This window comes from Rousettus aegyptiacus, unplaced genomic scaffold (assembly GCF_014176215.1).
Source record: "Rousettus aegyptiacus isolate mRouAeg1 unplaced genomic scaffold, mRouAeg1.p scaffold_m13_p_9, whole genome shotgun sequence".
In the NCBI taxonomy this organism is placed as follows: domain Eukaryota; kingdom Metazoa; phylum Chordata; class Mammalia; order Chiroptera; family Pteropodidae; genus Rousettus; species Rousettus aegyptiacus.
This window is the reverse complement of record NW_023416312.1, coordinates 28,312,344-28,340,044: the sequence shown is the minus strand read 5'-3', so window position 1 is coordinate 28,340,044 and position 27,701 is coordinate 28,312,344. Positions and strand designations below refer to the sequence as shown.

At 33.4% G+C, this 27,701-nt stretch overlaps 1 protein-coding gene across 13 annotated transcripts in view; it reads right to left on the bottom strand.

Moving 5' to 3' along the window:
* The window catches only part of KDM6A (lysine demethylase 6A), a 193,514-nt gene that overhangs the window by 65,031 nt on the left and 100,782 nt on the right, over positions 1-27,701 (bottom strand). For all 13 annotated transcript variants that reach the window (XM_016166654.2, XM_016166661.2, XM_016166659.2 and 10 more), the window contains 2 exons: positions 21,766-21,820; positions 17,263-17,297 (listed from right to left, as the gene is read on the bottom strand). In XM_016166654.2, the coding sequence (XP_016022140.1) occupies positions 17,263-17,297; positions 21,766-21,820 (90 nt within the window). The remainder of the gene's footprint in view (positions 1-17,262; positions 17,298-21,765; positions 21,821-27,701) is intronic.

The following is a 27,701-nucleotide window of genomic DNA, read 5'->3' as shown; positions in this document are numbered from 1 at the left end:
CCCTAACCTGGTGAAGAAAATAGACATATAGGCCCAGGAAAGGGAAAGCGACCAAAACAAGATTAACTCCAAGAGGCCCACACCAAGACACGTCATAATTAACATGCCAAAGGTTAAAGCCAAAGAGAGAATCTCAAAAGCAGCAAGAGAAAAGCAGTTAGTTACCTACAAGGGAGCACTCATGAGATTATAGGCTGATTTCTTAACAGAAACTTTGCAGGCCAGAAGAGATTGGCATGAAATATTCAAAGTGATGAAAAGGAAAGACCTACAACCAAGATTACTCTACCCAGTAAAGCTATAATTTAGAATTGAAAGACAGATAAAGTGACTCCCAGACAAGAAAAAGCTAAAGGAGTTCAAGACCACCAAGCCAGTGTTACAGGAAATGTTAGAGGGACAGAGAAGGAGGATGTGGAGGTGAAAGTGAAGGGGGAGGGATCAAAAATATAAATAATAAAATGGCAATAACTAAGTATCTTATCAATAATCACTTTAAATGAAGGGATGGAAAAAGGTATTTCATGAAAATGGAAACAAACAAAAAAGCTTGGGTAGCAATACTTATACCAGACAAAATAGACTTTAAAACAAAGGCGAAAACAAGAGACAAAGAAGGATCCAGTTATCTCACGTCTAAGTATTTATTTGAAGAAACCCAAAACACTACTTCAAAGGGTCATGTGAATCCTATGTTCGATGCAGTGCTATTTACAAAAGCCAAGATATGGAGGCAGCATGCATGTCCACCAATGGATGAATGGATAAGAAGAGGTGGTACATATACACAATGGAATATGACTCAGTCATTAAGTAAATAAAGTAATAAATAATAAAATCTTTACATCTGCAATAACATGGATCGATCTAGAGGGTACTGTGCTGAGTGGAGTAAATCAGAGAAAGACAAATGCCATATGAGTTCACTTACATGGGGAATCTAAAGAACAAAATAAACAAAGTAAAAACAAACTTAGAGGTACGGAGAACATTTTGATGGCTGCCGAATGGGAGAGGATTGGGGGGTGAAAAGGGGGAAGGAATTATTAAGTACAAATTGGCAATTACAAAATAGTCATGAGGATGTAAAGTATAGCATAGGGAATATAGTCAATAATATTGTAATAACCATGTATGGTATCAGATGGATACTAGATTTATCAGGGTGATCACTTCATTAGTTATATAAATGTTGTATAAATCACCATGATGTACACCTTAAACTAATTATAAATGCCAACTATAACTGAAAAATAAATAAAAAAAAATTATTGTAAAAAAATAAAGGTAAAAGTATAAAGCTAAGAAAAGAAAATGTAGGAGAGTAATTCCTTGAGATGGGAAAGAACTTATTCAACATGGCCAAAACAGCACAAATCACAAGGAAGAGTAAAGATCTGACTTGAAACACATAAGCAGAAAAATAGGCAATGGATATAAAAATTAATGAATAAAAGGTGAAAAATATGTGAAGAAGTATGTATCTCTAGAAACTAGAAAATGCATGTTGAAATGAGTTACCACCTTCTGGCCATCAGATTGCCATAAGAAAGTTAGGTGATTTCAAGTACTGTGGGAATGTAAGTTTAAATAAAATAAATAAATAAACCTCTTGTGCCCTACTGGAAGAAGGTTTACACATGAAATTATACCTGCAAATATGCTACAATCTAACAATCTCACTCTTGGGATATATATGTCAAAGAAACATTCCAATAAGTAATGATCTAAATAGTACTATTTTTAGTATCAGGGAGTTGGACACCCTAGGTCTATGTCACAGTAGGTGAGTGGAAACAAAATATGACAGATGCTTACAATAGAACATTTAAGTAACAATTATAAATTATATATAAAAAGCAACATGAGTGTATCTTTACAGATGTTTAGTAAAGTCCTGCCTCTGTTAATGTTGGAGTACCATTCCACAGACAGCTTTAATATTTGATTAAAATACTAAAAAGTCAACAATCAGAAAACACTGGAAACCAAAATCAGACTAAACCAGAGAAGTTAACACTCAGAGGAAAGGAATGGCACTAGATAATCCCCTTTTCCTAGGATTCTCACCTGAAGGCAGGCCCCAATCAGTGCCTGGCTGGTTAGAACTCAAATAGAAATCAGCCATGTTACCAGCTTGAAGAATCAGAGGACAGAGTTTGAATCACAAGAGCTGGACGCAAGGGGAGAAATTCCAGGAAGGAGAGAGTCAGACAGAGTGAACACCAAATTCTACAGTTAAACTCGACCCAAATCTCTAGTTGACCAATGAACGATACATAAACATAACAGATGCCGGGCAGCCTAAAGAACTAAAGAGAAAATGCTGCTGCTTCCTACCACAGGGGTGACAAAGTTTAAAGTGCTACTTGAGCAAACAAAGTTAATTGGCTAATAAAACAAAAATATCAATCTTCAAAAAAATATTACAAAGTCACTCTCCATGTATTATTCATGGTATCCAAGAAAAAATTACCAGTTATAAAGAATCAGAAAATTTTACCCATGTCCAAAGGAAAAGGATATTAATGAAAATCAATGGTGAAATGACTCAGATGTTGAAATATGCAAATAATTTTAAAGCAGCTATTTTAACCATGTTCACAGAGAAGAAAAAAAAATTCATAATGAATAGACAGGAAATTAGAGCATTGAAAGAGAAACAAAAGGAAATTCAAGAACTGAAAAAATACCAATCTGAAAATTTTTTTAAAAATTACTAAATAGACTAAATAGGAGACTAGAGATTTAAAATAAATCAAAGAATTTGGAAACAAGTTTTAAAAAATGTATCCAAACTAAAGCAAAAAACAGACGAAAGTATTTTTAAAAAGCCATCTAAGACGTACGAGACAATAACAGATATTCTACCATACGTGTAATTGTAGTCCAAGATGAGAGAAAGAATGTGGCAAAATAAATACAGACAATATAATGGCTGAGAACTTTCCAGAAGTGATGAATAGCATCGAATCCCAAAAAAATAAATAAATAAATGAAAATAAGAAGCATAAATGAAAAGGAAAAACCAATCCCTGGGCACATAAGAATCAAATTTTAAAAAACCAAATGTAAAGAAAAGAACCTTGAAAGCAGCCAGAGAAAAATGAAGAAATACACAGGCTACAAGAATGATAGCCAACTTCATGCAACCATATCAGAACTCATGTTAATTATAAATGAACTAGACATTTGAAACAAACAACATAAAATTGACTGCCAGAATAAATTTACAGAAGTGAGAGCCAAAAGTAGAGTATTTGTAAGAGATGCACTTTAAATATAAAGATAGGAGGAGGTTGAAGTAAAGATGGAGAAAGATACAACGCAAAGGATAAGCCTTAGAAAGCTGAAATGACTAGATTCATATAAGATTAAGTAGGCTTCAAGGCAAAGAGTATTACCAGAGAAAAAGAGAAATATATAACAATTATAAAAGACTAACATATCAGGATGGCATAACAATAACAGGGCTTCAAAATACATGAAGAGAAGACTGACAGCATTAACACCGATAAAATGCTATTAACTAATCTACATAATTTATTCCTGTTTCACCATTTTTCTCACTAATGTGCTTTTTCTGGGCTAAGATCTAACTGACGATCCAACACTGTGTCCAGGTAGCCTGTCACCTTACTTTCCTCCAATCTCGGATAGATCTTCAGTCTTTGATTTAGAGGCAATTATAAAAAGTACTCGCTTGTTATTTTGAAAAATGTTTCCTTGAAATTAAGTACATCGTGGAGAGATATTTGTCATATTCCTAATACATTAATTGAAATTCTACGTATCCCCATTTCCCCCATTTATTTATTCAATTATTCATTTGTATCTGTATACACTAATACATTTTATTCTATACCTTATATTTCATTATAATCCTTTGCTTCTAAACTTGTGTCACATTTGGTGACTGGAAATCCCATCTCAAGATGGCTCCTGTATCCTTTCCACATGCCCCCATCTTTTGTTGAGTACTTCCTTACTTTTTGGCACCATAAACTATTCCAGAGCTCATCCTGTAGTATCCCTGTCTAAGCCATGGACTTTCCCACTTATTCCCAAGAATCTCTGGTTCCTTTTGTTTGAAAAAATGGTATTTATAAACGAAGGTCTGGGTGGTGTTCACTGCTACTGAGGTGAGTCACTGATTCTAGGCCCTCCCAACAAACAAAGATAGGAAACATATTTATGTCTGTGTATGTGTGCACATGTACGCGTACATGCACGCACACACACACAGCCTTTCTCATTCTTTTCTACAGCTACATGGCACTCCATCACCAAATGTTCCCCAGAGTTTTTATAATCATTCTCCTATATATAACATTTAGATTATTTCCAATATTTTGCGATTACAAATAATGTCTCAATAGATATTCTTGTCCCTATATATTTTCACATTTTTTCAGGTATATTCCTAGATGTGGGATTGTTGAGTCAAATGGTAAAGTGCAAATAGTTTCGTTACATTACTGCCAAATTCTGGCCCAGATTCATTGTACCAGTATGCATTATCACAGTGCATGAGAGTAACTGTTTCTCCTCCATAGTGACTTATAATTTTCAGTGTTATATTCAGTGTTGTTTTAATTTGCCTTTTACTAAATCAGAGTTTGAATACTTTTCCACTTGGATAAGGGCCGATGTTATATCTTTTTTGTCAAGTGTCTGGTTCATGCTGTTTTTCCTATTGGGTTTTTGTATCTTTGTCCCTCAAATGTTAAGTTTGTTACAAATTAGTGATATTAGTTCTTTGTGGTATGTGATGCAAATATTTTCTCCCAGGTTCATAGGTGTCCTCTGAATTTAGAAATTACTTTTATATTATTTGAACTGACTGGTCATTCTTTTTTATTGCCTCTGAATTTTGAGCCATTGTTAGAAAGCCTTTCCCTACATCAACACTGAAGAGGAATTCATGTTTTCTTCTAGTAATTGTAAAATATTAATTTTTACATTTTGACTCTAATTCATTTATAGTTTATTCTTGCAAATGGTTTTAGTTATGGGTCTAATTTTATCTTTTTCTAAATGCCATCTAGTTGTCCCAGAACCATTTATGAATAAATCCACCACAGCCCCAGGAATATAAGATTATTACTTTTATCATATACTCAATTTCTCTATGTATTTAGATCTACTCCTAGATACTACTGGCAATTCCATGATACTCTATTAGACCATTTAACTTATTCACCTGCCAGTACCATACTTTTAATTATATGGGCATTACTGTATATTTCAATATCTAGTAGAATTAGTATAAGCCATACAACTTGCCAGCAGTATTATCCTGGCTAGTCTAGCATGTTTTCCCATATGAACTTATCTAACTCCTTTGAAAAGATTGTTAGCATTTTTTATTGATGTTGTGTTGCATTTACTAATTAACTTAGGGAAAAACAACATCCTTATGTTGTTGAATCATAGTATCTTTTTAGTTTATTGTGAGATACTTAATTACTTTGGTGATATTAAAAAATAAATTTTCTACTACTATGCTCTTTATTGTTGTTATAGGCTATTAATTAATGAATGTTAGGTTGTGTCTCTAATTGATTTTTCTTGTCTAACTGTACAAGATAACACTGATAGTACAATAGTACAATAACAAGGGGCAATGGAGACAGTCAACATCTTTGCATTGCTCCTGATTTTTCTGAAAATGTCCCTAGTCTTTTCCGTTAAGTAAGACAGTAATTGAGTAACATGGCAGAGTGAGAGACGTCCCTAGATCTCTCCCCATGAAACAATAAGCTGAACATCTAAAACTCAACAAAAAACACCCAAACGTCACACCATCATGTTTGAGTGTGAGATCTGTACTTAAGAGCTACCACAGGTCAGAATCCCGGGTGTAGGGTGGTGGACTGGGAGAAAAAATGAAGCGGCCTCTAGCAGCCACAGCTCCCAACATGAGGAGGGGAGGAGAGAAGGTGCAGCAGATTCCCTGAATAGCCCTGTCTAGGAGAGCTGTGAGTTCTACAAGGCAGGGGGCAGTGCCCAGGTATCAGGGCAGAAACCAGAGAAGTAAGGACAGGGGGAAATGGGGATGGCAGATAAGCAACTGTTCATTTTTATCAGTAACAGTTATGAAACATAAGAATGAGCCACAGCCTCCATTTCCCAACCCATACGGACCCTTGCCCCATACCCTCTGACACTAAACACCGCAGAGCCCCAGGAGAATATGAGGAAATGCTACCGAAACAGTCTCTAACACTGACAGGGACTGAGACTGAGGGTAGCAAGCGAGATTAAACATCTATAAGAAAGAAAAAAAGGCATTATTAAGGCCTAATATAAAGAAGGGATACAAGAAGCTTAGACTCCATCTACATAAAACTAAAATAAAAACGTCTTCTTTGCAACAGGCTAAAGAGACACCTTTATATAACAAATCTTCTTTCTAGGGTGGGGTGGAGTGGAAGGGAAAGCAGAATACACTTCTATTAATGTCCAGGTGGAGCAATAAGTCCATTAAACAACCAAGGTGACAAGGCAGCTCAGAAAGAGGAAAAAATCCCCAGAAGAAAAGCTTAAAAACATGGCAATAACTGACTTAAAGGACAGAGAATTCAGGATGGTACTTCTAAAAAATTCAAAGAGATCCAAAACAATTCATATCAAGAATTTCAGGAATGCAGGAATGGAAAAAAAAAAAAAAAAACTGGATGAGCAGAATCAGTTCTTTAGCAAAGAGATTGAAACTCTAAATGAAATAAAATTAAATACATAAAACTGATGGATATGAAGAACTCACTTAAAGAGATGAAGAATAAAATAAAAAGCTTGGGAAATGGAGTCAACCAAATGGAGGAAAGGATCAGTGATATCGAAGACAAATCTAGAAAGAAATCAGAACAAAAAGAGAAACTAAAGAATGAAAAAGAATGTAAGAGAAATACAAGAACTAGCTGATACCATCAGGAAAGGATAATGAGCATTATCAAAAGTGAGGAAAAGGAGCAGGGATTAGAGAGCATTTTCAGACAAATATGTGAGAATTTCCCAAATATAAGCAATGAACAGGACCTTGGAATTCAAGACGTCAAAAGGAACACCCAATTATCTCAACCCAAAAAGGCCTTCACCAAGACACATTGTATTAAAATTACAAAACTCAATGACAAAGAAAAAATTCTCAGGGAAGTCAGGGAAAAGACGGTAACCTATAAAGAAAAACCCATTGGATTATTGTCGGATTTCTCAAGACAAACCTTACAAGCCAGAAAGGAGTGGAATAAAAAATGTAAACTAATAAATGAAAGGAACTACCAGCCAAGAATAATGTATCCAGGAAAGCTCTCCTTTAGATATGAAGGAGAAATTAAGACCTTTCCAGACATACAAAATTGAGGGAATTCTCCACTACAAGGCCTCAATTACAGGAAATACTTAAAAGGGGTCAGCTCACCTAAAATGACAAAAAAACGTATGTAACTGGGAATAAGACCAATAACCAGCAGATAGGAGAGGAGAGAACAGGGTATTATAAGCTTAAACAATAAAAAATTTGCTATAGCAAGATCGTAATGAACGGTCAACATACATAGGGACAAAGTGAGAGAAAAATGAGTGAAAAGGGGAAGATTCGAAATCTAAATTCGCAACGGGGAATGGAAATAAGGCATGCACAGAAGAAAAAGTGATTCTCTCTCTCTCTCTACACACACACACACACACACACACACACACACACACACACACAATCTACATATTTGTAATGGTAACAACATGGTAACAACACGCCAAAGATTCAGAACTAAGGTACATAACATGAAACAAGAAGGACCAGAGAGAAAATCCATAAAAACCAACAATAACAACAACAAATAACAAATAAACAAATAAAAACCCAGAAACACAAGGACAAGGAAGCAACGGAAAAACAGAGCTACCAGAAAGCAAAACATAAAATGGGTATAAGGAAATCTTCATATTAAAATGATCACTCAAAATATAAATGGACTGAACTCACCAATAAAAATGCTGCCTCCAAGAGACATATCTTGGTTCCAAAGGTAAAATGATATTTTAAGCAAATGACATTCAGAGAAAAGTGGGAATGGCGGTACTAATATTGGACGAAATAGACTTCAAAGTAAAAAAGGTAAAGAAAGATACTACAGACATTTCATAATGATAAAGGGAATCGCACACCAAGAAGACTTACCTTATTAATATCTATGCTCCCAGTCAGGGAGCCCCGAAATATATAAAGCAATAATTAACATAACTAAAGGAAGAAACAGACCAAAACACTGTCATAGCAGGGGGCCCAAATACCCAATGTTGGATATTGGCAGATCATCCAAACAGAAAATCAATATGGAAATAAAATCCTTAAATGACACTTTAAATCAACTGGACATAAATGACATTTACAGAGCCTTCCATCCCAAAACAGCTGTTCATACATTCTTCCCTAGTGCACACAGAACATTTTCAAGGATTGACCATATACTGGAACACAGAGATAACCACAACAAATATGAGGGTTGAATTCATACCAACCATATTCTCTGATCATAATGCTTTGAAATTGGAAATCAACTGTAAAAAGAAAGCGGGAAAACCCACGAATACATGGAAATTAAACAACATGCTACTCAAGAATAACTGGGTCAGAGAGGAAATAAAAACAGATCAAAAGATACAAAGAAATGAATGATAATGATAGTACAACATATCAAATCTTTTAGGACACGGCAAAAGCAGTAATAGTGGGAAAGTTATGTCATTACATGCCTCTCACTAAAAACAAGAACAAGCCCAAAACAACAACCTAAAGCTTCATCTTCAAAACCTAGAAAAGAAAAAGAAAAAATGAAACCTAAAGTCAGCAAAGGAAAGAAATAATCACAATTAGAGCAGAAATAAATGAAACTGAAAACAAACAAAAAAAGAAAAGAAAAAAAAAGAAATGCACAAAGAGCTGGTTCTTTGAAAAGGTCAATAAAATTGACAAAACCCTGGCTAGACTCAAAAAAAGAAAAAAAAAGACAGGACACAAATAAACAAAATCAGAAATGAAAGAGGGGAAATTATGACTCACACTGCAGAAATACAAAGGATCATACAAGAATGCTATGAAAAAGTATGTAACTCCAAATTAAATAACCTAGAAGAAATGGAGTAGCATTTAGAAAAATACAATCTTACTAGACTGAATCAAGAAGAACTGAAAAATCTAAACAGACTGATAGCAGTATGGAAACTGAAACAGTCATCAAAAACCTAACAAAAAGTAAAAGTCCAGGATCAGAGGGCTCCACCAGTGAATCCTATCAAACATTCAAAGAAGATTTAATACCTATTCTCCTCAAACTCTTCCAAAAAAATGAAGAAGAGGCAATACTTCCCAACTCATTTTATGAGGCCAATATTACCCTGATACCAAAACCTGGTAAAGATAACACACAAAAAAGAAAACTACAGACCAATATCTCTCATGAACACAGATGCAAAACTCCTAAATAGGATACTAGTGAACCAAATACAGTAACATACTAAAGGGATTAAACACCACGATCAAGTGGGCTTTATCCCAAGGACACAGGGATGGTTCAACATATGCAAATTCATTAATGTGATACAACACATAAATAAATTAAAAATAAGAATCATATGATCATATCAATAGATGCAGAAAAAGTCTTCAACAAGATACAGCAGACATTTATAATCAAAACACTTAACATTGGAGGTCCTAGTGATACTATCAGGCGAGAGAAAGGTATAAAAGGCATCCAAATAGGAAATGAAGAAGTCAAACTGTTACTATTTGCAGATGACATGATTCTCTATATAGAAAACCCTAAAGACTCCACAAGAATACTAGCAGAAACAATATGCAAATACAGTAAAGTTTCTAGATACAAAATCAACGTTCAACAATCCATTACGTTCCTATACTCTAACAATGAAGTGTCAGAAAAAGAAGTTGAAAAAATAATTCTTTTTGCAATTGTAACAAAAAAGATAAAATACCTAGGAATAAATTTAATGAAACATATGAAGGACCCATATAATGAAAACTACAAGACCCTACTAAAAGAAATTGAAAAAGATATAAAGAAATGGAAAGATATTCCGTGTTCTTGGGTTGGAAGAATTAACATAGTTAAAATGATCATATTACCTAGAGCATTATATAGATTTAATGCAATCCCCATCAAAATTTCATCAGCATTTTTTAAAGATAGAACAAAAAGTCATCATATTTGTATGGAAGCACAAAAGATCCCGAATTGCCAAAGCCGCCCTGAGAAAAAAGAACGAGGCAGGAGATATCATTTTGCCCGATTTCAAATTATACTACAAAGTGACATTAATCAAAATGGCATGGTATTAGCAGCAAAACAACACATGAACCAGTGGAACAGAATCAAGAGTCTAGAAGTTAATTCATATTTATATGGGCAAATAATTTTTGACAAAAAAAGCCAAAAACATACAGTGGAGAAAGGAAAGTCTCTTCAATAAATGATGCTGCTGGAACTGGAAAGCCACCTGCAAAAGAATGAAACTAGACTTTTGTGTATGACCACACACCAAAGTTAACTCAAAATGGATTAAGGACCTGAATAATAGACCTGAAACGATAGAATGCATAGAAGAGACTATAGGAACTAAACTCAAGGACCTTGGACTTAAAGAGGATTTTATGAATTTGACCTCAAAGGCAAGGGAAATAAAAGCTAAAATAATTGAATGGGACTACATCAAACTAAAAAGCTTCTGCTCAGCAAAAGAAACCGTCAACAAGGTATAGAGACAACTATCCAAATGGGAAAATGTATCTGTAAGTAATGCCTCTGATAAGGGCCTAATATCCAAAATATACAAAGAACTCATACAACTCAATAACAAAAAACCAAATGACCCAATCAAAAAGTGGGCAGAGGACCAGAACAGACACTTCTCCCTAGAGGACATACATATGGCCAACAAATATATGAAACGATGCTCATCATTGCTAGCTATAAGGGAAATACAAGTCAAAATCACAATGTGATACCAAGTCGCATCTGTTAGAATAGCTATAATCAACAGGACAAGTGAAAACAGAGGAGAGGATGTGGAGAAAAAGGAACCCTCCTACACTGCTGATGGGACTGCAAATTGGTATAGCCACTACGGAAAACAGTATGGGGGTTCCTCAAAAAACTAAGAATTGATCTACCATATGATCTAGAAATACATCTATTCTCTACTAGGTATTTACCCCAAGGACTTGAAGACATAAATCCAAAAAGATATTTGCACACCCATTTTCACAGTAGAATTGTTCTCGGTGGCCAATACATGGAAGCAACCGAAGTGCCCTTCAATAGATGATTGGATTTAAGATGTAGTACATATATACAATAGAATTTTACTCAGCTATATTGAGATACGAAATACATGGGACAATATGCATGGACCTTGAGATCATCATGCTAAGCAAATAAGCCAGACAGAATAATTTGAAAACCTCATGAGTAATTCATACATAGGATATAAATCTAAAAGCAATAAACAAGCATGACAAAGACTCATGAACATGGACAGTGGATTAGTGGTTTAACAGAGAGAAGGAGGTGAGGGAAGAGGTAGATAAGGGTAAAAGGAATGAAATGTGTTGTGACACAAAGAAATGTTAACTATGAGCATTGAACACAGAATGCCATATATATATGACTTACTGCTCATATATATGAACTGTACATTTCAAATCGATAGGATTTTGTTAATATCACCATAATAAATTAAAATGAGTGTTAAAAAATACATAAACATAAAGTGCTACAGTAGCGAGCGAGACAGACAGACAGACGGAAGGAATGGTCAAAGTGGCCTGAAAATATAAATCGGACAGTATTAGTCTGAGGAAATAGCATGCTTGAAGAAAAGAAATGTGGAAATGTTTCATGTAAGAAAGTCTAACACCAATTGTGATGAGATAAGCAAATGGGAACTTAGAAAACTGAGTCAACAAATGGAAATAATTCTTGAGAAAGTTAGTCAAAAAGGGGATGAGAAGGATTAGATAGTATCTAGAAGAGTTGTTAGATAAAGGGAAGTTTTTTTTGTTGTTGTTAAGACAGAAGAGACATGATTATGAGTATAGGCTGAGGTAAAGGAAGACACTGAACAGAGGAAAAAAGCTGAGAATGGATATTAATCTACATGAATTTAAGCCAGGTGGGTAGAAAGCTGAGGGACGGACATCACCCAAGATGGCCTCTATTTTCTCAGTTAAGTAGGAAGCTAAGCTCTACAGTGAAGGAGGATAAAGGGTAGTATAGTTGAGGGAAGCTGAAGAATTTGGAATAGATGCCCAGGACAGTGGAAGGAGCTGATCTCCAGATTAAGGATGGAAATCATGAATTTATAGTAGTGTCTATATGATTTTCTTCAGCAAGGATCGAGTTCAGCAAAGAAAGTACATCTTAGTATCGATCCACAATGGGGTTTTGCTAGAGAGGTATGACACAAAGAAATGCATGGAAGGGCCTCTAGAACAATAGTTTAATGATGATGATGATGATGAAGAAGAAAGAGAGGATGAGGGATGGGGGAGGAGGAGCAGGAGGAGGAGGAAAAAAGAAGCCTGGCTCTAACAGCTAATATCTTAAATGACTATTTTACGTCAGGCACTATGCTATGTGTTTTACATTTATTATCTCATTTAATTTTTGCAACAGCCTTCACTATATAGGACCCTGTCCACTGCCCTGTGAACCTGCTTCTAGCACGCTACGATGCAAATGAATTGTAACTGCTTGTTTATCAAATCTTCTACTGCAAAACTCAACCACAGAATCCTGAATGCCTAACATGTTAAGAATTAAGGAAAGCACCCCCCAACTTCATTTGTTTATTCTTAACCACCACCAGAATAAAATCCTAAATTTAATCTCTCTCCAAAAACCAGAACATGTATCACAAGAGTATCAAAAGTATGAAAAATTTTAAAATAAACCACTATCTAACAACCAAGAATTATCTGATTCCAAGTGGCAAAAATGAAATCACTCCCATGATTCATCTCATCCTAAATCCACAGACTTTAAGAACGAGTTAATTCATAGGTTCCTTTCTGTTTCAAGAGGACCCTTCCTTTAACTAGACAGTATGTCCATTAAGCTTAATCCTTTAATCAAAAATAAATGAATGAATGAATGAATTCATCTAGGTATGGTATTTTCTGTAGTGCATTACTTAGTATTCTCGATTTTTTTTTAATGGAATTCAGCTTTTTATAACCTTGCCAACTCTAATGAAGTTGATTTTGCTAATCTGTATTTCCCTGGAAAGCAGTTCATTTCAAGTTTTCAAATCCATTTGCATAGAGGTCTAGTAAGTAGTCTCCTATGACAGTTTTAACTTCTTCTGTTTCCATGGTTATCTTATTTTGTATATCTGTGCTGTATCTCTTTCATTCCGTTGATCGAGTTAGCTTGTTTCTTTTTAAAAAATTAGTTTTCTTGACATTGATTTTTATGTAATAAACCCTATATAATCATGACATACTTACTGTAATTTTAAGTATCAGTTGGAATTTTTCTTTCTTTAGAATTTTTAGATTTATATAATATAAATGAAACCAGTCTACAGTATTTCAGTATTAAACTATTGCTGGATAGTTAGAAGACAATGTTAAAAAAATAAAACTAATAATTCTTATAAAGTGTTATTCATAATAACATTATTTGCAACTATCCCTCAAGGCAGAATAGCTAAATTATTTATACTATATCTATTGAATCAGATACAATACAACTCTACATGTATGAATATGGAATGATTTCCAAAATATAATACTAAGTTTAGGAAATTTTAAGAAAAGTCAAGAGAGTGTACATGATTGGCTATTGTTTCAATAAAATAAAGAAAAACAAATGTGCAAACATACATATGGATTTGCTTATAAATGAACTACATTTCTCTGGAAGAACATGATAAACACTGGTAACACCGGTGGCTTTCGGGAGTAGGTGGCTAGGGAAAAGGAGGGAGGAGGATAGATACATCACTTTATATTCTTTCTGGCACTTTCATTTTGGATTACCCCAAAATAAGTACTGTTTTCATAACAAAATTAAAAGCGAGAAATCCTGTATCTTTAATCTTTAAAGGCAAATAAGAACTTAAGATAGTTAACTGTTATTTCATTAAAATCAAGAAAAAGAAAAGTCAGTTAATATTAGTATTACTATTAGAAAAAAAATAGGTCTGGAAGTCTCAGCTAATAAAATTGGAAAGGTAAATTAAAAATAATTGATATAAATATCCAAGAATAAGCCATAATATATTTACTTGGAGATAAGATTTTACACAGAGAAACAAAAGTATCTTTATTTAGAGATGGTATGACAATATACATATAAACCTGTAAGAATCTAACTGGGTAGGAGGGAGATGACATCCCATCAAAATTGCCCAAACCTAAATAGAACTACCATATATTTAGCAATTACAATTCTGGGTATATTTCCAAAGGAAATGAAACCATTACCTCAAAGAGATATCTGTACTCCCATGTTTACTGCGGAATATTCACAATACCCAAGGTATGGAAACAACCTAGGTGTCTGTCAAAAGATGGCTCAAGACCATGTAGTATATAAATACAATGGAATAGCATTTCAGCCTTTAAAAAGGGGAATCCTATCATTTGCCAACAACTTGGATGAACCTGGAGGACATTATGCTAAGTGAAATAAGCCAGAGAAAGATAAATACTGCATGGTATCAGGTATAAGTGGAATTTTTAATAAAAAGGAAGGGGAGGGGTGGAGAATGAACTCATAGAAACAGAAAGTAAAAAAGTAGCTGGGGTTGGGAGGATACAAGAGTGAAGTTGATAAAAGGGAACAATCTTTCCAGTTATAAGATGAATAAGATCTGAGGATCTAATGTATGACATTATAACTATAGTTGATAACACTGTATTGTATAATTGAAATTTGCTGAGAATAGAACTTAAATGTTCTCACCAAAAAAGGGTGGGAAGATGTGAGGTGATGGACATGTTAACTCAATGGAGGGAATCTTTTCACAATGTATACGTATATCAAACCAGCACACTCTGTACACTTTAAGTATCCTACAATGTCATCCGTCAACTTTACCACAATAAATATGAAAAAATAACCCAAAACTAAACGCATGATTAAATTTAACCAAAAAAATTTTTTTGCTCCATCTCTACAAAAGGCATCCTTTTTGTTTTTCAAGATTATAAGCTCACTAGCACAAAGCTGTTGTATTTGCTAGCACCTACCTCTTTATTAGAATGACCAGCAACACGTGTGCGCACATAAGCACAAAATCAGCCCTATTGATTTTATCACTGGCTCCTCTCTACTCAGGACTCAGTCTAAACAGCGCCTGCTCAAAGGGGCCTTCCTTAACCACTCCAGTTACTAAAGTATTCTATCACTTCTCAGTTTTAATTACAGTCTTATTGTTTAATACTGTGAAGGCAAGTAGGAACAGGGCCTTCAGAATTTGTGAAATACTGAATTCTTTTTTCTACAATGACTAGGAGGAAGACTTCTTCTATATAAAGAAACTTCTCTTCAACTATTTGGTTACCTAGCAGTAGCCACTAACCACATATGACTACTTAAATTGACATTTTAAAACTCCATATTCATAAATAAGGTCTGTTGATATAAATCAGCTGAACTATAAAAACTAACTGTCTATAGGTGGATAAGCCCTTGCTTTTCTTAATTGTTCACATGAAAATGAAAATCCTTGATATATGAACCAGAGTAGAGATTTTTCAGTTCTTTCATATGCTTATGGTGTTATCTTTCTGTCATCTAATATACGTATTCTGCTTAGAATGAATTTTGTTGTTTCATTGAATCTTAATGGGCACTAAAATTTACCAAATTAAAGATCAATAAGGGGAGGGCCCACATTACCTTCACAAGATTAAAAACTAACACCAACAAACAACTTCTCATTAGAAACAATGAAAGACAGAAGACAATGGAATGTAAATTTCAAGTGGTCAAGTAGAATAATCAAATAGAATTCTATATCCAGCAAAAACACTCATTAAAAATAAAGATGCGAAAAATTCTTGTTCAACTAGTGACAGACCAGCGAGCTCACTAAAACTAAAAAAACTGAAAAAAAAAAAAAAATCAGAACTCATCCTTCTGAAGGCTTTGCAGAGCTCCTAAAGTAATGAGAACAGAAGGAGCTAAGACTCCAAGGAAAGAACTGTGGAGAGGAAACTGATTTCTATAGCTGCTTTGGAATCTTTGCTGATTGGGCAAAAACCAGCAGTTAGCAGAAGGCAGGGATTAGCATTTGACAGGTGAAGACTGATCTACAACATGCATATAATTCTCACATGCATCTTCTCAAGGTAAATAAAATCCCTAGAGCAGAAGGGTATCCAAACCTGAGTATGCAACAATTCTGATTCAGCGCGCAAGAATGAGCATGCGCTCGCGAACGCATGTATGTATGTGTGTTTGTGTGTGTTGGGGTGGGGGGTGGTGTGGATGGAGGTGTCTAGGAATCTGATGTTAATTTTTTAAAGCACCCCATGGTAGCTCTGAAACAAAACAGACCTTACGAATTATGCATTACAAATATAACAATATATTTCACCTAAAAGCTGTTATAAAATGTAATGTCTAGGGTAACCTATGATTATCTAGTATTTAGTCTCATATCAACTTATGCCTGATTTTCCATACTACTGCCTGGAGTAAATGTCTATGCGTTATACCTTTTATTGTACAACTAAGCACAATCTGCCATACATAAAAACAATTATCTAAAATTAAACTGAAAAAATATTTTAAATATAGCAGCCATAAAATTAGTGGCAATGACATCAAAAGATGACTCTAATATTTAGTCTTCAAACGGTGACACATGGAAGGGATATTTCAAATCTTAAGAAAAAGTGAAACTAAAAACAGTGCATTCTAACAACCATGTATAAACATTTTGAAAAGAAAACTAGGCATTTTATAACATGAAATTTTAAAGATAGCCCTGTAAGCCTGAAGATATTCAGGTTTAGAGGCAAATCATGTTAAATAAAACTTCTTTGTACACAGCAAATATTCTGTATAATAACTGTTTCACTAAGCAAAATCTTGACTATATTTACTAAGTTTAAAATGTATGTAAGAGGTAATGCAAAGAATTCCATTTAATTATCTGTATATGTGATATCACTTAAAATGATATGGGTGATCGTTTTCGTTTTAAGTAAGTTAAAATACTCACCTGGGTTTCATATAAGTGGGCAATGTGAAATTGTACTGCAAAGATAATGGAAAATAGAGATCAATACACAAGCATTTGGGGTAAATTAAGTAGGAATAAAAAATGTAAAACATAAGCACAGTCTATACTATATAGACAATAGAACTTATTTTAATAAAATAGAATATGTAAACAACTATACACAAACATGATAAGAATCCACATGGATTCATTGTTGGTCATTATCAAATTTTGTCAATGTAATTATTAAAATTAACATTAAAATCTAAAGCAAGTGACAATACTTCTTACAAAGTTCAAAATAGCAACACTAAGCAAATAGAGAAAGTTTTAGAATCAATATATTTCAAAACATCGTATTTAAAACCTGAGTTCTGGGTGAAAATATATAGTCAGTATTTGAAAAATATATACTAAAACAAAAAAGGCCTCTAATGTTTTTCTTATACCATATTTCATATCAATAACATTTATAAAGAAATCATAGACCAAGATGAAACTGGTCATATCAGAGGAATGAGTTGCTGCATTTCTCTATTAGTTCAGAATTATTTTTTAAAAAAGTCAAACTACTTGGAAGGCGAGAATAATAAACAGTCCCAAGATTAACAAGTGATGTCTTAAAAATCAAATAAAAATGTCGGCTTTTATCTTCAGTTCTTTCTGATACTGCATCCTCAAAGAATGAACGGGTCAACAAAAGCAACAATGAACTAGGAATCAAAACTGGATTCCAGCTACTTAAATATTACGATTTTTGTTCTTCAATGACAATGTTCTATCTATCTGGATTTATCGTTGGATTTCAAGGAGTCTGAAAGAGCCTTTCAAAACTATATGCGGAATATTTATGTGGACCTTTAAAAACGAAGTCCACAGCTATCATCAATTTCTTATTGCAGAGCACACCATGAACTCAATGATTCCTATAAACTTTAGGATTCACCTAAAAAGCTTGTTAAAAATAGAGATTCCCAAGATTATGATTCAGCGAGCCTGGAACAAGGCTTGGAAAGCTGCTTCTTTATTTAGTTAAGGGATTCTGTTCCCTACAGTGGGAAATAGCTGAACTAAAAAACCATAAAGAGCAAAACAAACAAAATATATAATGAACTTTAAGAACAGTAACATTTTTGGATAAAAGTAAAGTGCTATATCTCTCCATATATAATCATCAAATATCACATGATATTCGACCAGAGATGAGGCAAAATAAAAACTTCTTTTAAAAGATGAAAATCAGTTTTATGAAAAGCACATAAAAGTAATAAAAGTTTTACATCTGTAAATATCTCCTTTACCTATATCTGTTGAGGACTTTTCTTATTCCCCACTCCCCTTTTTCCAACATAGCTTTCCTTGAGAGTTCCAGTTCAAATTTCACTTCACTAAATCACTAGAGGGAGACTGGTTACCAGTTAAGAGAATGAGGAAGAAATGGAAAATCTATGCCCATTTCCTCCAATCTTCTTACTCCTCTAATAAAGGTAACAAGGAAGAAAAGATCAGCAGCTGGGATCCTACTACCATCCCAGACTTACATCAGGCTCAGTCCTAGGTCTTATGTCAAGGGCTTTCCTATCCCATGAGTTACTAAATCCAAGGTCATCTTTTGTGGTATCAAAACCACCATACATTTAAACTTAAAAGTCCTCTTCAAAGTGGAACATAACCATATACCTAAGAAAAAGCTCTACTTGGCAAGTCTCAATTAGTTGTAGAAATTTTTAACAAATATTGCCATAAAAGGTTCTGAAACTAAACTTCATTCAGATGTTCATACATTATTTCTAGAATTAATAATTAAATCTCAAAGAAACAATTTTATCCCATGGAGCAATCATATAATGAAAAGTCACACATCATCATGATTCTACTTTTGAAAACACAAACTATAATTAACCCCTCTTAAATAGCTCTAAAAACATATGTATCTACTTATTTTTTTAACTGCATAAATAAACTGTGCCATAAAATAGAAACTGCTCATATACTTTTTTTAAAGCTCACTTTACTTTCTATGATCTTTTGATCTTTGCAGTATTACAACATAACACAGAAGATTTCAAAGTATAGTCAAGGTCCATGACATATATAATAGGTGACGACATAAAAAATTCAAAGAGAAGTAAGTTTTACAAAGAGCCTAGTGTTGCAACAGTAATACTGTCTGTCTCAAAGATGGTAGTCTACATTGCTCTGTGAGACGTGAGCTATTACCGTAGTTATCAAGTAATCATGAAGACTGTTTGAAACTATCCAAATCAACTGAACTATTACAGCCTAATATCTCCAATAAAGCAGATGCCCTTCCATTAGAATGACCAACCTTTTAACACGCAAGGTCCTGCATCTGGGAAAAACTCCCCAGTCCTGGGCAAAATAGAATGTTGGTCACTCTCCCTCCTATTCCCCTTTTCAATAACCAATGGAAAGAGAGGCACAGTTAACTCAAACATGTGTTCATGATGATTCAGACTGTCCTCTTCAAATTTTATAGGAAAGTTTTCTGTCCTGTGGTACTCCAATTCTACATAGGTGTTTTCTCCTCAGGAGCAATGATCATCTATCTACAAGTGAGATTTAACCGCAACAGAGTAGAATAAAATTAGGATTTACCAGATTATTTAGTTTGACATTTATGAAAAAGCCTAAAAAAGTTATCATTTAAACTGACAAGCAGTTATGAAACTTAGTTTTAAAGGTGGTAGACATAAAAAAAAAAAAAAATGAAAATCAACTGTTTTCTTATTCCCTAAAATTAATAAAAAGATTTTAAGGGTCTGTAGTCTAGATGATTTATATAACAGGGACATGTAATTAAAAGAAAAGTACAAATCAACACTTTATAAATTACTATATCTATGAGTTAAACTCTTTTTCTAATCTACTCTCATCTTAGAAACTAAAATACTGAAATATAGCCATTTGCGACAACATGGATGGAACTCGAGATAATCATGCTAAGCGAAATAAGCCAGACAGGAAAAGTTGAAAATCCCATGATATCACTTATATGTGGGATATAAACCTAAAAGCAACAAATGAGCTGGACGAACAAACATAGATTCATGGACATGGACTATAGACTAGTGGTTACCAGAGGGTAGAGAGTGGGGGAGGAGGGGGGAGGTGTTTGGGGTAAAGGAGGTTATATATAGGGGGCTAGGGGGAGGATGAAATAGGTAAAGGAGATCAAATATATGGGTAGCTGAAGGAAACTGAACTGTGGGTGGTAAACACACAATAGAATATACAGATGTTAAATTATAATGTACACCTGAAAATTATATAATTGTATTAACCAATCAACCTCAATAAACTTAATTTTTTTAAAAAAGGAAAAATAAACTAAAATACTGCTGTATCTGTTACCTTCCCATCATTTATTCTGCATATACACTCATAAGTACAAAATCCTGAGTTTCATTTAAAGAAAATAGAAACTTTTTATGTTTGCTCAAGAAATTGCCTTTAGTAGAAGCGTAAGATTACTGGTCTGGTTTAGATGATGATTTAATCCATACTATGTCTTAATTCATGTTACATGCAAGTTATATTTAAATTACTATAGCTTTACACAGATTCAACCATTTTCTTAAGCATTTTTAACACTGAGACTACTTACTTTTTACTTAATACCTTTCTATGTGGCTAAAAAAATGAAGTTACTTATAGCAAAATACTGACTTTCTAAAACCTAGAATCCTCTGCTTAACCTTAAATTATCATTAAAAATGATTCAATTTTTATACAATCTTATTAAAACTTTTATTTTCAAGTAAAAAAATTTTAAAGAAAGCCAGCTTAAAACCAATATTCTTAAAATTTTTATTGGCTACCTTAAAGTATACTAAATAAAAATGGCAATACATACTTATTGATAAATATATAATCAACTCAATTCTGCTTTTGTAAAGAAACCTACATAAAAGCAGAAAATAACTGTCTGGAAAAAAACACTGTATCAGAAAATGCTTCACAGACATTCTTTTTCAATTCATTGAAAACTGTCAGCTCAAACTTTATGATGTATAAAACTGTAAGAAAAAAGCAAAATATGTCTTCATAATTACCAATAATTTTAATACCCCATAGTAATAAGAATCAGTGAGCTACCACATATAAGTCTTTACGTACTCATTTTTCCTAAAAGGCTAGAAAGCCCCATTTTTAATCCCCCAAGTCATCAACAATATAATTAACACATAACTAATCAATCTTGTTCATTAGTGCAGATAATTTTAATTCAATGACTCAGTTCACTGGCATATCTCTTTTACACACAGGCTGTTCACAATAACAGGTCTCACATGTTCCATCTGTACAAGTAGCCATGGCAACCAATACAGTTAAATTCAACAATTCTACAAGAAAAAAACTGCACAGGATTTATCACTATCATTATTATTACTACTTCTTCTGTCGCTGCTACTACTACTACTATTTGCCATGCAGTTATCTGAATACATGTAGGAAACTATAGTGCTTAATAATACTTACTTTCAGCATTGGACAAAGTACAGGGATTACAGTCAACCAAAGCTAACTGAAAATGCTGTAAGAAGAAAGTGAAAAAAATTAATGCACTGTATTCAGTCATATAAATGTGTCTCAAAATAATTTTCAGGTATGTAAGGTCTAACGTAATGATAAGACTATGTTATGCAAATAAAACATACTAGGATAACCACCTAGAATTACTTTGAACATTTCTGCTGATAACAGACAGGGTATTGAGAATAGAGAGTTTGGGGAAGAAATAACTTTTTTCAAGTTATCCTATGTATGTTTTTGTTTATATGAAAAATGCTTTGGATGTTTAAATCCTCAAATAAAAAGTATTGGTTATAAAACAGTTTAAACAGAACACATCATTTTAAAAACTGAAAGTAAAAGTTCAATGGTATTAATGTCAGAACACCATTGTTTATCTCAAAATGAGATGTGAACTTCAGAAACAAACAAAAATGACTATGAGAATTATCATAAAGGGTAAAACTGTCCTGATTCTTTAATAATCATTGCATTTAATATGTTGTTTAAATCTGTCTGAAATACTACAATGAATGCATCAAATAGTTTGGGTTCAAGTTCATTTATGAAACATAATTACCCTTTTAGAATGCATGTACTATTACATGTGTAGGCAATATTAACCAATTAATAGTTACAGCACCCACTTACAATATATAAACCTGTTAAAAAAATACATGTTAAATTTAATGTATAATACTAATTTTTAAGAATGCAAATCATAATCAGGAACACTGGGTGACATCTGGCATCTAGTTTGTCAACATTACACCTGGTCTGAAGACAAGTACTAGAGGCTGGTATAAAATCTTTAAGATAAAAAAGTAAATCTGATTGAACGCCTCTAAAAAATATTTCCACAAATGTATGTTCATATTTTTACTATTTAGAGTAATCAACAGTCAAAATACAAGCCACTTTCTAAAAATTAACCACAATAAGCTCATTCCTATCCACAATCCAAATATCTAAAAAGTTGTATTTTTTTTATAACTGTTGGACAAACTGAAAATTGATATGTATAATGACAACTTCTAGATGTAAGCTCAAAAAGTTCATCATCAAGAGAAATAATCATCAACAACTTTTCAGTACTATATTTCAACACAGAATCAACAAACTATACTTGTTCAACTAGAACCCTCAATTAACAAAACTAAACAAATGTCAGCCACCTAATGTTACAAGAAAGATTAGAAGGCATCACTTGGTATGGACACAGTAGCTATTATTTTCATTCATGAATGTCTGTTATGTACATGGATAATTAGACTAGCCTATATTTGCAGTACTCGTAATATTTAATCCATTCAACAAATACTTATCAAGATCCTATAATGCCTTTAGGACAATGCAGACACTAGGGATATAATGGCCAACAAAACAAAAGTGAAAAATTTTTTGCCATGGTTGACTGAATGAAAAAAAATCCAACATCTGAAGACCTTGAGAACTGCTTTTATTTTCCCTTGGCCTACTAAGCAGATTGTATGTCCTCGACCATCCCTAGAGTGCACTACCATGGCAAAAGAAAACAGACTATTTTAAAAAGTGAGTATTACGAAAGCAAAGTATGCTTTATAACAAACTGCTTTCCTCTAGACAAAAACAGCAGCGCAGCAGCTATACATTCAGATTGTACTGCATTTCTAAACCTAATTTATCCTGTTGGCATAAATTAAGATTTAGATAAAAGACAGACCTTTCCTAACTGACCTATCAAAGGATATAAACTGACCTGAAAAGAAACAGCCTTCAAGATGGTAATATTTTAGTTTTATTATTATGTTGAAATCCCACAAAGAGCAGAAAGATGCATAATTTGAATTGCCTAGCCTACATTTCATCTATCATTCAAGGTCCTCCAATGAAACCTGGCAGAAATAGTTCTGGACCATGTTTTATATAATTCTTAATCAATCTTAAAAGCAGCAATGAAGTCACTGATGTACCATTTCGAATCCATGACATCATGAAATAATCAGTAGAAATGACTTCCACTTACAATAATTGGCCCCCAACCTGAAAATGTCGCCAGTAAAATATCCGGCACCCAACCTTGCAACCAACATAAGCAGCTAAAAAGTATCTGCACCTCGTACTGAAATATTGCAGTACCAAAACTGACTACTGCTGTGTGAAATAATTATGCAGTAGAGGCTTCTGCAGTTCGAAGACTATATACAAACCTCAAGACAGAATGCAGTCTACAGAAAATTATTTTCCCAAGAAGATTTACCTAAGACATTTTTAATGCTCCAGTGATTTTCTTTTATAGAGCAATATAGGTCCAATTTAACTCAAGATTCAATTTATTACAATTCCTGTTGACGTCTCTATCATCAAAGTCATCTTTTGTTTTAAAAGCTTTTGGCTTGTTCAATATTTCAAAATAACTTTATAGTATTTTGTTTTAAATAGACTAAGGAACTTGATTTCTATCTGGAGGGAGGATATCTATAGTCATGTAATTAACACATAAAACTAGTTTCAAGACTTTATTTCCCTTTAAACTATGTAACGTCTAGCTGTATAGTATGTGATTATCTCATGAATCACTTCAATTGTAGAACCCATCAACTGTATTCCCAACCCTGAAGACAATGAGATAACTTTTCATAACTGACAATTATGTATCTACGTATAAATTATTAATTTAGAGCAATGTTTGGATTCCAGATCCAATCTTGGATGTTCTGATTCAGTGGGCTGGGGATGACACCCTATGAACCAGATAAAAGCTTCTGACAAATTATTCCAATACATAGTCAGGGTTAAATGCCACTATTTTAGAGTGTTTAAATTGTGTGTTTGCCCCCAAAATCCTTACTTCTAAGTATATAGACAAGATGTGTATAGACAACACTATGTCTATATTCAATTAGGGTAGATACAGCCATTTAGGCATACAATGTTGGCAACCAGCTTTTACTCTAAATTCCAGACACACTGCTGTGGCTATGCATCTAAAATTAAACACAAAGCCCACTTAATGCTATAATAGAAGTTTAAAAGGCAATTCTATAACAGAATCCAAAAGATAGAGATGAGAGAAGAAAGGAAAGAGGTACTTCAGGCTGATGAAATAAGTTATTTTACACAGCCCTTATGAAACAGGGTTTTATGGACCATTTAAGTGGAAGAAGGAAAGGTGTGTCAGGTACTCTTTTAAGTCAAAGACAAATTGATCTTTCTTTTTTGTTGTTACAGATTGCCACAGTTTTCAAACTATGATTAAACCATTAACAAACTTCATTCCTAAAACTAATAATCTAGGATAAATAGATGAGACTAGAGAAATACTTAGGATGTGATGGTACTTACTTTAGGGATTTGGTATCTGAAAATGAGACACAGAACTGAAACTGTTAAGTTCTATCTGATAGGGCTTGTGAGACACACTGCATGGCCAAGCTGATCTGACTGAGGTTCTCTCAAAGCCTTCAAACTCAGTTCTTCCAATTCTCTTAGTAACGCAAGGTCGTTACAATAGTTTTGAGGAGGAATTCTACTGCATACTGATGACTAATAGCTAATGGAGCCTGGCAATCTTGATTCAAAAAAGAGATTCCTTCTTTGAAGTTTACCAATCTGGTCTCTTCTAAAAATTTCTTTAACACAAAAGACAAAAGACACTGTTAATGAAGACGTTTAAGATCTTATTTCTAGCCTGTCTTTTCAGCTCCAGACTTATATCTGTCTATATCAACAGCTGATAAATCCCTTGAGTATCTTTAACCCAATATGCTCCCAAATGGCTCATCTCCATTCAGAGCCTTTTCATCCCACAATTCCAAAACCTGTTGCTACTTTCTTTATCCCTTATTTAATAGAAGTGATTCAAATCAATAAATGAAGACTTTCTTCCCACACTGAGTCAGTTAATAAATGAACTCTTTAAGATCTCTAGGATTACCTACCTTTCATCCATCCAACCATCCTGTAAGAACCCATTAATTCTACTGCTCTTACTCACCTTTTGTCCTATAACTGTGTCCTGCCTAGTCTCCCAGCTCCTCATTTCTTTTATATCTTATAAAAGTGCAGGTATGCAACTGATTAGAAATGTTAAAACACTGGTTCTAGCATGTGTCTAACTTGCGTACAAAGCGTTGGCTTAATTTTTCAAGTTCTTTAAATCTAGTGTACAATTTGTAGTCATATTTAAAATAAGACTGATACACGAACACAAATAACAAATACAAGGTGAACATGATATATATTTTATAAAGGGGATAATTCAACAATTTGCAGTGTGAAATGTTGTTTTGGAACATAACCTTTAAAAAAAACAAACACGACAATGGCACACTGAATGATTCATAAAGCGGCATCTGAAGACCAAATATTTATAACCACAAATTTAAGTAGTTTGGGGGTAAAGACCAAAAAATATTTTTTGATTAGAAATGACTTCTTGTAGTTAAATTACTTTTGTGGAAAGAAAATTAACATGGAAAACCTGGACTCATCTAACTCCTCAGTATCAGAGAGGATGGATACTACACATCTATGTACAATAATGTCCTTTTAAAATGTGTATTTTCGAAGAACTGAAGTATTTCAGATAAACTACTTCACAGTTGAAGGTATGTAACAGAACTCAGGGCAGAAATAAATATCAAAGAGAAAACCAAACCTGAGCAGGCAGAGTAAAGTTAAGAAAGCATTATTAAGTAGCTAGATAAACCAATTAGATCACCTCATATCAGACAATAATATCTAGGAACGGTTAAAAGTTAAAGTATAGGTTGATGAGTAGTGGAAAGAGGAAAGATTTTTGTTCACAACTGAGGAAAAATGGACAGAAGATAAAATAAACAGCAATGATCATTCTCTGCCAAAATACAAAAAAAAAAAAAAAAATGTGATGTTACACCCAGGTACAAACTTGCAACTAGTAGATAACTCCTGAAGATCTAATGCATAGCCTAGAGATTATAGTTAACAATACTGTACTATAAATTTCTAAGTTGCAAAGAGATTAGATCCTAATTGTTCTCACACAAAAAAAATAATAATAACAATTATGTGACATCATAAAGGTGTTTCATGCTAAGGTGGTAATCATACTGCAATATATAAATGTATCAAATCAACACATTGTACACCTTAAACTTGTACAACGTTACATGTCCATTTTATCTCAATAAAAAATAAATTTTAAAACACCAGAATTTTTAAAATTTGAATTGCTTTAAGAATTAAGCTATTGAGCATCATAAGGAAATAGGACAGCGGCAAGTATGGAGAAATAACAGCAACTAAAGTAATAAAAATATGCTGGTAAAGCTTCAACGAAGAAATATTACCTACTTTAGAAATTTAAGGCATGGTTAAAATTAATTTAATAGCTAGCATTCAAATTCTCAGCAGATATCTGTACAATACATAGAGTGCACAGTATCTGAAATGAAACAATTGATTTATGTATTCTACAATAAAATAATAAAAAACAAAACATTTCACAGATTACAAAAGTGGTTTCTAAAAGGATGTATCATCATGCTTTTACTTATTCCTTCTGCTAAATATCGGCAAAAAAAAAAAAATCACAAAAATATTCCTGAGTTTATAACAGGTATAAGATCAAATGAGACACATGGAAATGAAGTAGTTCCTGGAGAATACAGTAAAAAGAAAGTGAAAATGATTTCTCCCGCATAAGTTTCAGTGAGGTATAACAGTAGAGGGAGACATGAATGAACTGGTGAACAAGAGCATTTGGAAAAAACAACTGTACTGTCCATTTGTACAGAAAAAAAAAATTTATTAAGAGATGACAAATAAAACTAGTCTCTTTTTCTTTTCCAATATTTCCTGCCTATTCTATGAGAGGCATTTTATCAGTTCATAGCCTCTTCCATTTATCTATCCATTCAAGAAACACTAAGCACCTGGTA